General features: G+C 40.6%; 1 protein-coding gene and 1 long non-coding RNA gene across 2 annotated transcripts in view; one reads left to right on the plus strand and one right to left on the minus strand.

The window, feature by feature from the left end:
* The window catches only part of LOC149080836 (uncharacterized), a 54,114-nt gene that overhangs the window by 13,807 nt on the left and 25,307 nt on the right, over positions 1-15,000 (plus strand). The gene's annotated exons all lie outside the window — the stretch shown is intronic.
* The window catches only part of LOC149080837 (uncharacterized), a 116,177-nt gene that overhangs the window by 4,558 nt on the left and 96,619 nt on the right, over positions 1-15,000 (minus strand). The window contains exons 4-7 of the mRNA XM_089237503.1: positions 8,626-8,698; positions 1,823-1,981; positions 1,501-1,699; positions 38-288 (exon numbers count right to left, since the gene is read on the minus strand). Of these exons, the coding sequence (XP_089093629.1) occupies positions 38-288; positions 1,501-1,699; positions 1,823-1,981; positions 8,626-8,698 (682 nt within the window). The remainder of the gene's footprint in view (positions 1-37; positions 289-1,500; positions 1,700-1,822; positions 1,982-8,625; positions 8,699-15,000) is intronic.

Raw genomic sequence — 15,000 nt, forward strand, 5'->3', positions numbered from 1 at the left:
AAAAACTGGTACATTGACTGTGTAACGAGACACGTACTGTCGGTACCGGTACTCGAGGGATGTCCCTGGGCGGCAGCTTGGGCGGCTTGGGTTCTCTGGACGGTAAGACTCCGTAGATGGAGTTCCTGGAGTTCGTGACGACGACCCCCGGGACGCTGTAGGGATCTTCTTCGTTGTTGTTGTTGTTGTTGGATATCGACCTGGACATCATCATCTGGGATTTGTGGTTCTGTGGCCTCTCGAAGATGCTCGCCAGGTTTGGCGGACTCGGGCGCTTCGACATCATCGCTAAAATTATTATAAATAAAATCGATAAATTATTGTGTGTCATAATTCACAAGACTATACATCTCAATGCAATATTATTGAAATTATCAATTCGTATAGATTTCACTGGATCAGAGGAACCGATATGAGAGAAATATTAGGGACGTCTAGGGTTCCCAGACATCCTATATATACGTGATTTCGTGTAGGGGGCAGTTCAAGTATTACGTCAGCAAACTTTTAGCCATTGACCCCCTCCCTTCCCCCTTTGTAAGCAAAACTCTGACCCCCTTCCCCTTGTCAGCAAAATTTCGTCAGCTCTGCCCCCCCCCCCCAACTCCTAATGCATATTGGTGGGATCAGAGACTTGGGGAAGGTGGAGGGGTTCGTGTCCCCTCTCCTCCCAGACGATAAAAATATATTTAATGCAAAAAATATTTAAAAAAAATTAAAATTTCAATAGAAAATACCTTAATATGTTATAATCAATTTCTGTTATTTTCAATGCTATTTGCAGGCTTTGAAATCAAAATTTCTTTTTATGAAATTCATTGCGACCCACCCTCTAAGCCATATATGCTAAACCCAATGGCCCGCTGACCAAATGTGATTCTCACGGTTATCTGATATGTGACCTGCCCCTTCAAATCTAATTTTGCAAAAATGAACTAAGCGGCACATTCACAGATCACTTAAGTCACCCGCGACACAGTTCCAGAACACTCAAGCGATCCGTGGCACATTTAGTGATTCCTTGAGTGATATGTGGCACAGTTTTAGATCACTTAACCGGCCCTCCGACCGGCGGCATAATTACCAGATTACGTAAGTGATCCGCTGCATAACTACGGATCACTTGAGCGACGCGTCGCTAATTCTGAGGCCGATCATTTCTTTTCCGCACAACAATGATACTACTTCACCCAAAAACCAACTCTGGCCATATCGCTGTATTGCAATTTACTGCCATTAGTGAGATGGGTTGGAAGTGAAGGCGCTGTCTATCGGTGGTCGCCTCGAGTTCGTTAGGGAAAATATCTTATCTATAAGATATCCTCCCTTGGGTTCGAATCCGGGACCCTGACAACAACCTTCACGATGGTAGACAAGCATCTTACCACCATGCCACTCGGGCACTAACGATGATACTGGCCCGAGCATTCTATTCAATCCTACTTCGGTCAACTCATGCAAGGAATTCGTCATAAATGGTAAATAGTAAAGGGTACTTACTCGGCGGCAGTTTTGATTTGAGCATATCAAGAGCAACTATATTAATGATCATGACCCAGCAAGGGAGGTCGAGGACCTCTTGAGAATCCTTGACGAATCCCACGACGCATATGCACTGGGTCTCGAGCTTCCTTCTGTCCGGGTAAGCGCGACGCAGTTCCCTCGAGACCTGCTGCTGGAATTTCTTCATGTCGAACATCTGGAATAAATACAGGCACACACACAGATAGGTAAATTAATCGGAATCGGTGAGGGTTACAGGAAAGCACTCGAGTAATAATGAACACAATGTAGAACTTCGGAAAAGCGCCGCCGAACTTACTTTGATAGGCTTTTCCATCTCGAGCTCACCGTTGAGCCTCTGGATATCGGCGGACAAGCAGCTCTCGTCGGGTGTGGACGCGTCTTTCACGTAGACCGGATTCTTACTGGCGCGTTTGATTATGATGTTACCAGCGTCGTCCATCTTGATTTTCACACCCTAAAAGGAATGGAAGATTCTGAATGTATTCGTCGAATCCAACATGTGTTAGTTTTCGACATTTTTAGACTTTGCAAAAACTGCAGCGCAATCACTAAAAGAACATGCATGCTCAATTTATTTATATAATTAATAAATTCTATGCAGCCTATCAATCGATACCCGAGTGCCTAGAGGAACCTTTGATAATATGCATTCAAATGCTAGATTTAAAGAAGCGTATATAGGGTGATTATAAAATATGTGGAGCCTTTTTATTGAATTTTTCTTTTTTCCATGGTCCGTATAGCTCATATACCAAATTTCGATGGAATACCACCATCAGCACGGGCGCTACATATGTCTGATTAGTGGCAGTATCGAAACTTGGTATATGCGCTATATGAACCAACCATGAAAAAAAGGAAAATTCAATAAAAAGAACCATTAATTCACCTGGTGGTGGAAAAACTGAACTATTTTTTTTCAATTGCATTAATATCTCTCCTATGGTCTCATTAAGATATTATGAAAAATTGGCTAAGTAGGTTTACCTAAAAGTAGCTTTTGAGAAAAACTACTTAGAGTACGGGAACTAATTATAATAATTATAATCACCCTGTATATGTACAAAAGTGGGAGACAGTACAATAAAATCAGAGGGGGGGGGGGCATGCCTGGAGTGAGACATAAACGACCCAGAGTCATGCTCATTCAAATACAAATACAACGCCACAACAGGCAAATTGCCCAACGAAGTGGCTGACTTAAGAACATCATGGATCCCCGAGCCCCTACCTACTACTGCCACACCACACATGCACCCCTCCCCCCCGCGGAACCCCCCAACGAATCGGTACATGCGGGAATGTGCGTGTACGTGTAGTGCAACCTGACGTAAAGTTTGTTCCTGTGTAATGCTTGTTATGTGTAGTGCTGTCATCTGTCCCCAGTTTTACTAACTAAGAATGAAGGGTTATGGTTGAATGATTTACCGTTGTAGGACTGTTGCTCTCTGTGGCGAGACTTTTTAACGGGGAGATCGGCTCGCATTTGCGCCTTGAAGTTGGGAACCACAGAAAACCAACTTCAGCCGACCACCACTGTGGGGTTCGAACCCGGATCCTCGCATCACGAGTCCGACACTATAACCACTCGACCACCACAGCGGCACAATTTCAAAATTGCATCAGACTTCAAATTGTTACAATTTTTTTTTAGGCTTATTTAAAATTCAAAACCCTAATAAAAAATTTTTAATTTTTTTTTTAAAGCGCAATTCTAGGAAACGACATCTCTTCAGACGTAAAAGCTCATTTTCTGGCAACAGCGGTTCATTCCATTGTTGAAAACGGTGTAGCTTTTCACACGTTCACAAGAAACAATCAGTGATAGATATTCTAGGTAGCGGACGATTTATTTCGTGAGAAAAGTTGGAAAAAAAAAAACCACAAAAAAAGCATCAGCTTCCATATACGGGGATGGATTATTTATTGAACGAAAGTCGTTTTTTCTTGTTCTGCCCACGACGTTCGGCCATCTTCGGAATATGTGGGTTTCTCTCTTTCTTGCCGCTACAACAATAAATAAATAAAAAGTATGCACACATAAGAATGAATGTAGTGTTGTCGACCCACGCACCTACAGAGAGCGAAACTTTCTCAATCCCTTTCGTTGAGGCAAGTGGCGTAATTGGCTCTTATTACTCGAAAAAAAAACCTCATTCAAGAACGGAATTGAACTTCCCAAGGAGTCAACAATATGCAGCTTCTTTACAAAAAAAAAAACCATAACAACAATGACGAAAATAGGACCGAGATGGAATTTTCCATCTAATTACTAGACTAAATTTCAATGGGAATTGTGTTTTTTTTACTGGTGTGGCTAAATTATTGAAATATTTCTGGCTCATGAGGCACCGAACTCCATTTTACAACTCCGACAATGAGTTGAGTTTCTCCGGTAATCAATGATGCATTACTTTCTTTGAGATTTTCTTTTTTCAACTCTAACAATCAGTTCTTCTGGTGCTCAATTATGCTTCATTTTCTGAAACAGTGTTGAATTTCTCTCAACTCCAACAATGAGTTTTTGGTAATCAATGATGTATATATTTTTTGCAACGATGATGAGGTTTCTTTTCGAAACTTCAACAATGAGTTTTTCCGGTAATCATGGAAGTTTTTTTCCATCAAGTCTAACAGATGTTTTCCGGCAGTCAATGATGCATTATTGCCTGGAAGAATTTGGAGTTTTTCCTCAACTGCATCAATTGTGAGTTTTTTTCCACCTCCAACAATGAGTTTTTCTGGTTACCAAAGATGCATTACTTTCTGCACGATAACGGAAAGGCTTTTTTTTTTTTAAACTTTAACAATGAGTTCTTCTGGTGATCAATAATGAGTTATTTTTTGCAAAATAATGAATTGTTTTAAAACTCGAAGAATTTCCCGGTAATCAATGACGCATGCAATTTCGAGTTTTCTTTCCCGACACCAACAATGAATTTTTCCGGTAATCAATGATGCATTACTTTCTGCAACAACGGTGAGGTGGTTTTTTTCAACTATAACAATTAGTTTTTCCAGTAATCAATGATGCATTTTTGCCTGCATCAGTTTTGAGTTTTCTTTCCAACTCCAACAATGAGTTTTTCCGGTAACCGATGATGCATAATTTTCTGCAACACAACGGTGAGGTTTTTTTCTCTTCCAATTCCAACATGGAGATTTTTCGATAATGAATGCCGTATTACTTTTCTACAACAACGGTATGAGATTTTCTTTTTTTTAAACTCTAACAATGATTCCTGGTAAACAAAAATGAGTTTTTTTCTGCAAAATGGTGAGCTGTTTTTCAACTCAAACAATGAGTTTATCCGGTAATCAATGACGCATTCTTGCCAGCAACACAAATGTTTTTTTTTCCAACTCTAACAATCAGTCTTTCTGGCAATGAATGCATTACTTCCTGCAACCACATTGATGTACTTTTTTCCCAATTTCAACAGTCAATCATGAATGTGCTTAATTTCAATTCATTGGAATCGATACGTGGGACGGTTACCTCATTTACCTCTTGAAGGTCGTCAAAGTGGTTCAATGGCCTGATATCGACCAACAAGAAGCCAGAAAAATAGTGAAAGTCGACACCTACGATCTACCTGATTCCACAGCAAATGCGCTACTATCTTTACGACATCTCTTCCATATACACACACGGTACAAGACGGTTCGAGATTCGTTTCCATACAAGCCGAGTTTATTGACCACACACCGGGGCCTACGTTGTGTGTATCACTCGGATCCAGTTCTGGCCCGCCGATGTGGATCACGTGCCCTACTATATACAAGGGACAGGGCGTCAACCACTTCACGGACCTGTTAAGAGCCGAAATTACACAGCCGGTCTTATGTCAATATAAATGAGGTGTAGTAGAGAAAGTAATTCTCGTTTCGGACCTGTCCGTCCGCAACGAAAAGTCAAGAAGGTCCGTCGTGTGGGCGCGTAAATACATAACATTGACTATTACTATTAAATGGGCTCGTCAAATGCGCGTAAACAACTATTTACATGGCGTCAGGCATTGGCTCTGCATGAGGAGAGATAATGAATAGAGTGTATGAAGAGGTCGTTTATCTAAATGGCCAATGGCCGCTTTTTTGATGATGGCTTCTGTGGCGGACATTTCAGCAGCAATGGCTTCATTAACATGTAATTGATGGGTGGAAGAATATCTTTTGTGGCTTGATCGAGGCGTCTATGTGTAGTATGCAATGTGCTATCTTGTCTCTTGATCGAATTCCCGTAATTGTTGGGAGTAATATAGATTTTAGGCATCTGATTGAAGCTAATGTTCACCGTTTAGATAGGTATACGGAGGGGAAAAATAGTTGTTACCAGACAGGCTGAATATATCTGTTGAAAGCATTGTGAAAAGAAAACAAACAAGAAAACTTGATTCAAACATTGTTGGAAAAAAAGACAATCCCACATAGTCTACTGTTGTAAAATAAAAAAAAAATAAAAACATCATTGATTACCGAAAAAACTGACTGTCGGCGTTGGGGGGGGGGGGGGGAACTCATCATTGTTTCAAGAAATAATGTATCATTGATTTACCAAAAAACTCATTGTTGTGATTGAACTTTAATTTTGATAGTTTTTCAAGCTCACTAGTGTTGTAGAAAGTAATGTATGTGGAAAAACTCATGATATATAGAGTTGAAAAAAATGAAGAAGAAACAACAAAAGAACTCTCCATTGTAGCAGAAAGTGATACACCATTGATTAATTGATTAGAGAGAAAAACTCCTTTCTAGAGTTCGAAAAGAAAAGCTAACCGTTGTTGCAGAAAATAATACATCATTGGTTAGAGGGAAAAAGTCATTGTTGGAGAAGGAAAAGAAAACTCACTATTGTTGCAGAAAGTGATGCATCACATTGATTACCGGGAAAAATCATTGTTTGAGTTGAAGAAAAAAATCTCTCAAAAAAAATCACACCATTGTAGCATGAAATATGGCATCATTGATTACAAGGAAAAAACCCCTTGTTGGAGTTGGGCTAACCTTGTAATAATGCACCATTGATTAGAGGAAAAACACTCACTATTGTAGGAGAAAGCTATGCATCATTGATTATCGGAAAAACACATTGTTGGAGGGAGAAAAATCTCTCTATTCATATTGACGTCAAAAATAATGATAGGTAGGGTCAAACTGATCATCATTGGGAAGGAAATAAAACCTCACATTCATTGAAGAAAATAAATCTATTGTTGGAGGTAAAACCCTCATTTATAAAAAATAGCAGTTGGCGGAGAAAAACTAAAAAATGAAAAATCCATTGTTGCAAGGGTAAAAAACTCAAGACTGATTGAAAAAAAAGACGCAATTTTTGAATTAAAAATTCACGTTCATTGAAAGGAAAATTCATTGTTGCAGAAAAACCTCATATATAATGGAATGAAAAGTTTATTGTTGAAGAAAAACTCTTCTTTAATGCATAATTGATCAAAGGAAAAATTCATTGTTGGACGTGGAAACCCATAACAGAAATGAAAGTCAAAAAATTCAAATGAAATGAAAGTCAAAGCGAAAAAAGAATCCCATCATTTATCGTAAAAAAACCCCATAACTGATTAAAGAAACATTGTTAGAGTAAAAATAAACAATCCTCAATCCTGGAGTAGAAATTCATTGCTACAACAGGAGAAAAAATTTTGAGAAAAAGAATAATAACTTTTTAATGCTGAAACAACAATCATTGATTGGGGGGGGGGGGAGAAAAAAAACAAATGTTGGGCAAAAAAACTCATCACGGATTGAAGGAAAAACCTGCTGTTAGACTGAAAATTCATTGTTAATTGTATTAACAAATACATCGTTGAGCAAACGTAGATTTTTGTATGGATTTAGACAAAGGCATATGGCATAAAGAAAACATTGGAGGGGGATGAAAATCACCCATTCGTCCCGCATATATACGGGACTCATGCCAATACGCAGGAGGGGGAATGGTGCATTGTATTGTATATGCAAGAAACATTGTGTGAGAAAGGACTCAGCCCATTCTTCAAAAATTTATTGGGGGCGAAGGGGGGTTGAAATGTCCTCAGCACCCAGACTCCGGTTCCTATGGATTTAGAAAAGTTGGAAGAAGAAACATTTACTGGAAAAATCGGCCATTGATCGTAGGAAAAAAAAACATTGTTGGGTAGTGTTTGTGAGGTCCAGTACGGGCCACTCGGGTGGCTGCAAATGCGGAGGTAGAGGTCCTCGTGTTAATGAAACAAAAAACTTTGTTAATAAATAACGATATATTAGGGATAAATTACAAAGGTTGTTACTAGGGGGGTCTTGTGAGTATAGAGGGGACTCGAAGAGATTATCACTTTCTCAGGAACCGCGACGCTTTTTATGAAGCCTCTGCAGAAATGTGTTTTATGATAACAATATATTAACATAGAAATGCATATTTATGAGGCTTCTCGGATCACGTGATATTTCCCTCTTTCTTGAGGGACATACAAACCGTATCCAAGGTAACCAATATGGCGACTTCCTGCGCCACTCATGAAAGACAAATCTAAGTTATAGAAACGTAAAAATGAATCGTTTCTTTTTTCTTTCTTAAATAGTTTGAAATCTTTTCTTGAAGTTCAAGTTATCGATCTGCCTGCTTTCGCTTCAAAAAATGCTTGCATAAAGCTGCGGAATTTCTTTGAATATAATTTATGGGCCCATAATTTATATCAAAACGTTCTAAACTGTATGGATAGATGCAGTTTGATTGTATTATAAGACAATACGGAGACATTAATTTTCATTTTCGTGCTTGAGAAGATATAAATGGCAAGTTGAAATCAATGTTATTGCATGCGAATATCCAACTTAAAAGTATTCCCGGCTAATTATTTTATATTTAATTTTCTGGGTTTCGTAATCTCTAAGCGAACTAAATATTTCGAAAATCGAGAATTCAATTCAATTTTTAAAATTATTGATGTGGTGGAAAACCCTACAGCATTTCTACGGTTTTAAAATCGGCAATTTTAACATTGATTCCTATGGGGTATAATCATCCTGTGCCTGTCCCTCAAAGTTATTGACGCTACGTTCATCCAAAAAGCCTCATCGATGGTGATTGCAATTGATACTCACGTGACCGATGTGGCGTTTGGCTTCGGCAGTTTTCGGGTCCCTCATCGGATTCTCGAAACCATTCAGACCAATCCTGGAAACGAATCAGAAAATAAATATGAATTAATCAATTAATGCAAACAATATAATATATTTCGGTCAAAGTAAGAATATTTATGTATATATATATTATACTAAAAATCCAATAAAAATGAATTTCACTGAGCGTGGTAAAAATGAATTTGTCAAACGGTCAAGTTGCTCTGCCGACCAACAGATGGCAGCACGACAACTGGCGAAAAGTTTCGGTTTTTCAAAGACACAATCAGATCGATTTTGGTATCAGATATTTATTTCATCAATCGATAATAATTTTGGTATTTGCTAAATTATTAATATACGTACGCGTTAATTGATAGCTACGTATATTTATTTTTTGAATGCACGGTCCACGGTAATTTCAAATCAATGTTAAATCTCAATGTCTGGTGAGAGTCTGGAGAAATTTATTCTCATTGGGTTTAGTAAAGAGACGGATTATTTTAACAGCCCAACCTCTGGTTATCAGTAATGGTTGGTCATAGGTTGAGTTGTTTCCAATAACTTGTCCTCGGACACTCGCGGATTCTCAAGAAGCTGCCGTGAAGTGTCCGAGTAATCGACGATTCCAGCATACATGGTAAACCCATGGCATGCGGGTCTAATGTAGCCAGTGCCGTTTTAAGGCATGGGCCCACCCGGACATGGCCTGGGGGCCTCAAGTAAAGAGGGGCCTCACAAAAATGAGATCTGGTTGAAATTTTCGAGAAGTTGTTTGGTAGGGCCTAAGAAAAATCAATTGGCCCGGGGGCCCATGATACTCTTAAGACGGCCCTGAATGTAGCCCTAGGAGTCATCTGATATGGCCCGCGACCTCAAACCCAATGTTGTGAATTGGCACATTCGCCGATTTCTCGATTAACCCGTGGTGCAGTTCCACATCAATTGCTTGACCCCTGGCACGTTCCCAGATCATTTGAGTGATCCACGGCACATATACAGATCCGTTGAGCGATCTGCGGAGCAGTTTCAGATCACTTAAGCACCCGGAGTCCCAGGGCTCTTAAGTAGCCCACGGCACATTGACAAATCACTTAAGTGACCCGTGGCATATTTATAGACCACCGCGTAACAATCCCAGAGCACTTGAGTGACCTGTGGCACATATACAGATCACTCAAGTAGCTCGCGATACATTTATCGATCACTTAGTTAACCTGCGGTGCTGTTCAAGATCACTTAATTAAGTGGCACGCGACACGTCTTCAAATCATCGAATTGACCCGCACTCTCCTAAATGTTGAGCAGCCTTGTTTTCTGTAAATGTGCCGAGGGCTGCTTGAGGAATCTGGAACTGTGCCGCGGGGCACGGAAACGACCAAAAAATACGTCCACTGGTTACTTAAGTGATCTTGAAATATGCTATGATTCCGAGATGAGTGCACATTTGGCCCACGGGCCATGTGGGTTGAACATTACATGGACTATTGTATGATTTAGCTCTAGCTCATGGTTTCCCAAATATTTTTGTTCATTCCCCCCCCCCTCCTTGAAGACCCCCCCCCCCCCTCTCTCATGGGATCCTATATTGTATCCGTAATTATCACCCCCTGTACGTTCCATCGCCACTTTGGGAAACACTGGTCTAGACACGTGGACACAAAAACGACACTGGGTGAGCGACGAACCGGTTCACGTGATGTGATTATAATACCCGGAATCAATGTGTAAAAGTGATTTATGCTAATTACTACCTGTCTGGTTAACAATCGACTGAGTGCGCATGCGTACGTACTACGTGAATGATGCATTATGAGTGAGATGAGGACGGAAGATAGTGATGCCTGTTGATGGTGATCATTACTGTGGATACGAAAAAATTGAAATTAAAATGATTATAATTGTTTCCGTTTTGACTTTAGATCACACATGCTCAACCTGTAGCTCGCGGGACAAATGTGGCCCTCAGAGTCACCTGATCAGCCCACGAAAGCAAACCGAATTTCATAAAAATGAGCTAAGCGGTACATTTGTAAATCACTTAGGTGACCGCGACATATTTCCATATCACAGGTGACCGCGACTCACTTAAGTGGCCCGAGGTACATTTCCTGATCACTGGACCCGCGGCAAACCCCACGGCACATTTGAAGATCACTCAAGTGACCCTAGAGCACCTACGTGACCCGAGGCACATTTACAGATCACTTAAGGGGCCCCGCGACACGTTTTCAAACCAATGAAGTAGCCCGCATTCTCCAAAAGGTTGAGCACCCTTGCTCTTTAGATGAGCTTTCAAAATTTGTCCTCCCCCCCCCCCCCCCTCTTTTTGCAGTGAGAATGTCCAGTAAGTCCGAAAATTGAAGAAAGTTGGCCTCCCAAGCTGAGGACCCATTATCCTACCTAACAAAGAGGCCACGAATTAAACAGCATTTGCTAGAAATATGGCCACGAATAAAACTAGGGCCCTCCGATACCCTGAAAACGGGTTTTGTGGTCAGAGTTTTGACGGGCTCTCAAGTTGAAAGCCTCGTTCCATGTCTTGGCTGCTCGTTTAGACCTGTCGTTAGACCTTGGCTGCTCGTTAGGCATCTTCAATCCGTTGCTCGCGAGCACCATGGCGCTCCACACAGAGTGCTCGATGCCCGTGCCTGATTTGATAACTGGCGATAGAATATTTCAACCTTGGAGCGTATATATGTGTTGAAAGGCACCGTACATGGACGGCGTCAACAATCAACTAATAGCTCGTGAATGACGTAGGCCAACCAGATGGCCACATGCATATAGAAATGTCCTCTCCACTTGTCAATACAAGATTCATCGAAAGACTGGTTTTTCGATGGACTGATGGATTTTCTTTCTTGTAATCTTCATCTCCACAAATAACCAGTCTTTCGATGAATCTTGTACGGACTACGTAGTCTGCGCTAGTATCAATTAAAAATGAAAATTTCAAAATAATCCAAAAGAAAAAAACAAAAACCCAGAAAATATCGAAGTTTCTTTGCGTATTCAACGCAAGAATTCGAAAAATCCGGGGATTAATGTCCTATTGGACATGAATGACCCTTATAACAGAGCGCAGTGCCCAATGAAATTGTCTTTCCCTTTCGATTACCGAGCGTTTAGGAAACAATGGAATTCCGTTAGTTGCCTAACATTAACCCAATAATAATAATCTCTAGAGATTATTCTTATTCTAATCCGATAACAGACAGAGTCAAGAAAAATCGATTACATACCATTCATAATCTCATAACTACCACCCCCCCCTTTTTTTTTTATTCCTAAAGAGGTCAGCAACGAGTCGTAATTCGAGCCGCGGCCAACAAGTCGAGTCCACGTGGATACTTGACCCCGATTCCTTCCTATTTCGTTTCCCTTTATCTTTAAAATCATAAATAATGGCGTTTCCTGTGAGCATTATTGCTCAGCAGTTGAAACAATAAACAAATAAATACATGAGCTGCATCGAATTAAGGGATGTTGAAAGGAGGCTCTGGCATCAGATTATTTCTTACGGTCAGCAGTAGATACGCTGACCATATTTTCTTGACAAAAGTACGGGAAACTACCAATTTTTGCCAAATGTAATGTCAAAACTAAGCAGAGTACCAAATTATTGTTAAAATATAACCGAAAATTCTTCAATCTTGGAGAAATGATGAACTTTTACGAATGGCGGTGCATTAAAATGAATTCTACGAAATAAAACGTTTAAAAACGTTGGCATATACGTGAGATGAACATTCCTATTTATATTCATAATTATCATAGTATAATTATAGGTTGGGAAATAATGTTAAGCCTTGATTTCAATAAAACTCAAGTGAGCTTTGTCGAAAATACTGGAAAAGACAGGATGTTTCGATATTAAAAATTAAAGAAATTTAAAAATTAAATTGAATAAAATAAATTGATTAAATTGAAAATTAAAAATTTCAAAATTATCGGGAAATATGGTAAATGCCCTGTGAAATACAGGCCAGTCATATGGTCACCTTGTGATAGAGTTTTTTTTTCTTAGTCCGGGACAATAACCTGGACAGGTTAATGAGAAATTTGGTTAATATCTAGACTGACCATATTTTGTGGGAGGAAAAATACAGAAGATTGGGATCTTAATTACGGGACATTGCCAATTGCCACCAATGTGGTACTTGGGAGTACTGTCCCTTTATGTGGAGCCTTCGGCGCACAGTACTGGCAGATATTGTTTTGCTAAGTGATGTGCTGCAGCCATGGACGTAACAGTTGTGGCGGTCGCTAGTCCATTCGCTTGGTTACTACAGCAATATATCGATTATAGATACAGTGGGGGGGGGGGGGGGGGAGGAATGGTAAACATTGGTCGACCGGCCTCTGCTTAATTAGTTTGGAATTGTTTCCATTATCGGGGTCTGTTGCTATAGTAGCCAACGAGCTCGACTAGCGACCCCCCCCCCCCCGCAACTGTTATATCCATGATTACATTATTACTTGGTAAGACAATATTTGACAATACAGAACACGCCGAAGGCTCCACATGAAGGGACTTTCTTTCAAACCGAGCACAACTCAGGTATATTGCCACGGGCAATTTACTACCTAGGAAGTTGTAGCGGAAGTATAACTGTGTGTACCTAACAGTCTGAGTGCGTATCTAGTGTCGTGCTTGATTTTTCAGTGCTGCCATCTATATTTCAGAAGTGAAGTGAGTGAATACTGATGATAGAATATTTGTACTGTTTGTAGGCCTGTTGCTCTGGCCTACTGGAAAATATAGTCCTGGCGGGAGGGGGGGGGGGTTGCAAAGAAAAACACTGGCTGAGATGAGAGTCTAACATCGCACGGGAAGCCATCGATGTCCCATTCATTGAGCACAAACAAGATCATTAGTGATTTAGTCCGGAAAATTTTTTGTGCACAAACGGTGTACATTCGGCTCTTACGACGTACGCAGATATGCAATCGTGTGCCATTCGTTCGTAAGTCTCGGATCGAGATTAAGTACCCATTTGCCCCCGTTATGCAGTTCTCACTGCACTGTCAACCATTACTAGTAGTAGTTAACGATTACGAGGAAATTAATTTCCCAGATCATCGATGAAGAGCCGTTGACGCATCCTCCGTAATGATGCCATATTTCCATGATTTCCTCACCATCATCGAATTGCTCGTTTAATTGACGTACCAAAAGAATCCAGATGGAGCGGTTATATTTCTGATGTGCATGCGCAGTAATAAGTGTTTAAATGATATAAAAACTGGAATTGTCATCACCAGAAAGATCTGTCCATTTGGGTCATTTAGTCGGACCAAATCTTCCGGAACATTGGAGTATTTATGGCACGCGGCGCGTCAAGTGCACCGATGTCCCGATTCGGTGTGTGTGTGTGTGTGTGTCACGAGTGCCTAAAGTCAATCGACTGTCACCACGGAATGACACTCACGTAAAAAAAAACCAATAATGACAATAATCCACAAAAAAGCTCTTTCCAGATCGCGTCCGTCCTACAAACATTTCCTACAGTCGTGTTCTTTCGAGACCAGCTCTCTCTCTCGAAACGCGTCGCCATCTATATGCACACAAAAGAAAAGATTTTTCCCCTTTACGTTGACGGAATGTCAATGCTTGAAATTGTCAGACAGACTTAATGAATTCCGAGTGCCACCGAAGTGTGACCGATCCGTTATAACGGGGCTGGTAATTACGGTCTTTTATGGCCGGAGGGAGAAAAAATGAAACTGGGGTGTGATCAGAATGAGCTCTTTTCTTTTTGTTTCTGATTAGGATCTAGATTCATATTGGCGCGTACAAATAGTTCCTGTGCATTGTATGACTTTCACGCAGGTGACGCCTAAACACCGTCTTTTCCGAAGGCAAGGAGACATCTCTGACATAACGACCTGAGACACCGTGGCTTTCGTTTTTTACACCAGCTGAGTTTACCGTGTCTTATTTCTCTCATTTATGAAGTGATATTGACCAGAAGTGGGGCCAGACTCTGTTATTTTGCGGTCGTTTTACTACACTCGACCCTCCCAGGAATGTGACATAACTCATCAGACCAGACCAGACTTGAACTTTAAGCCGATTCCCAGCCCGCGAGGGCCAACTGCCGGCATAAAAACTGGCCAAGAAGGCACCATCTTCTGCTATAGATGGTGCCTCTACTGATAATTCCCGTACGTAGGGTCGTCTTATCACATTTCCCCACTAAAAGTCTTGACTTGTGGGACGTCGATCGTCCCAACGATTAAGGAGCCAGCTAAAAGTTTTTGATTTGGGGGTTGGTGTAAAAATCGGAAACATATTGTCCCAAAGGGAGGGATTCCTGTATGCAGAATCGTCTTATCACATGTACCTTCCAA

Source organism: Pholcus phalangioides, unplaced genomic scaffold, assembly GCF_987345545.1.
Source record: "Pholcus phalangioides strain wild (caught in Gottingen) unplaced genomic scaffold, Ppha-v1.0 ptg000010l_1, whole genome shotgun sequence".
In the NCBI taxonomy this organism is placed as follows: Eukaryota; Metazoa; Arthropoda; class Arachnida; order Araneae; family Pholcidae; genus Pholcus; species Pholcus phalangioides.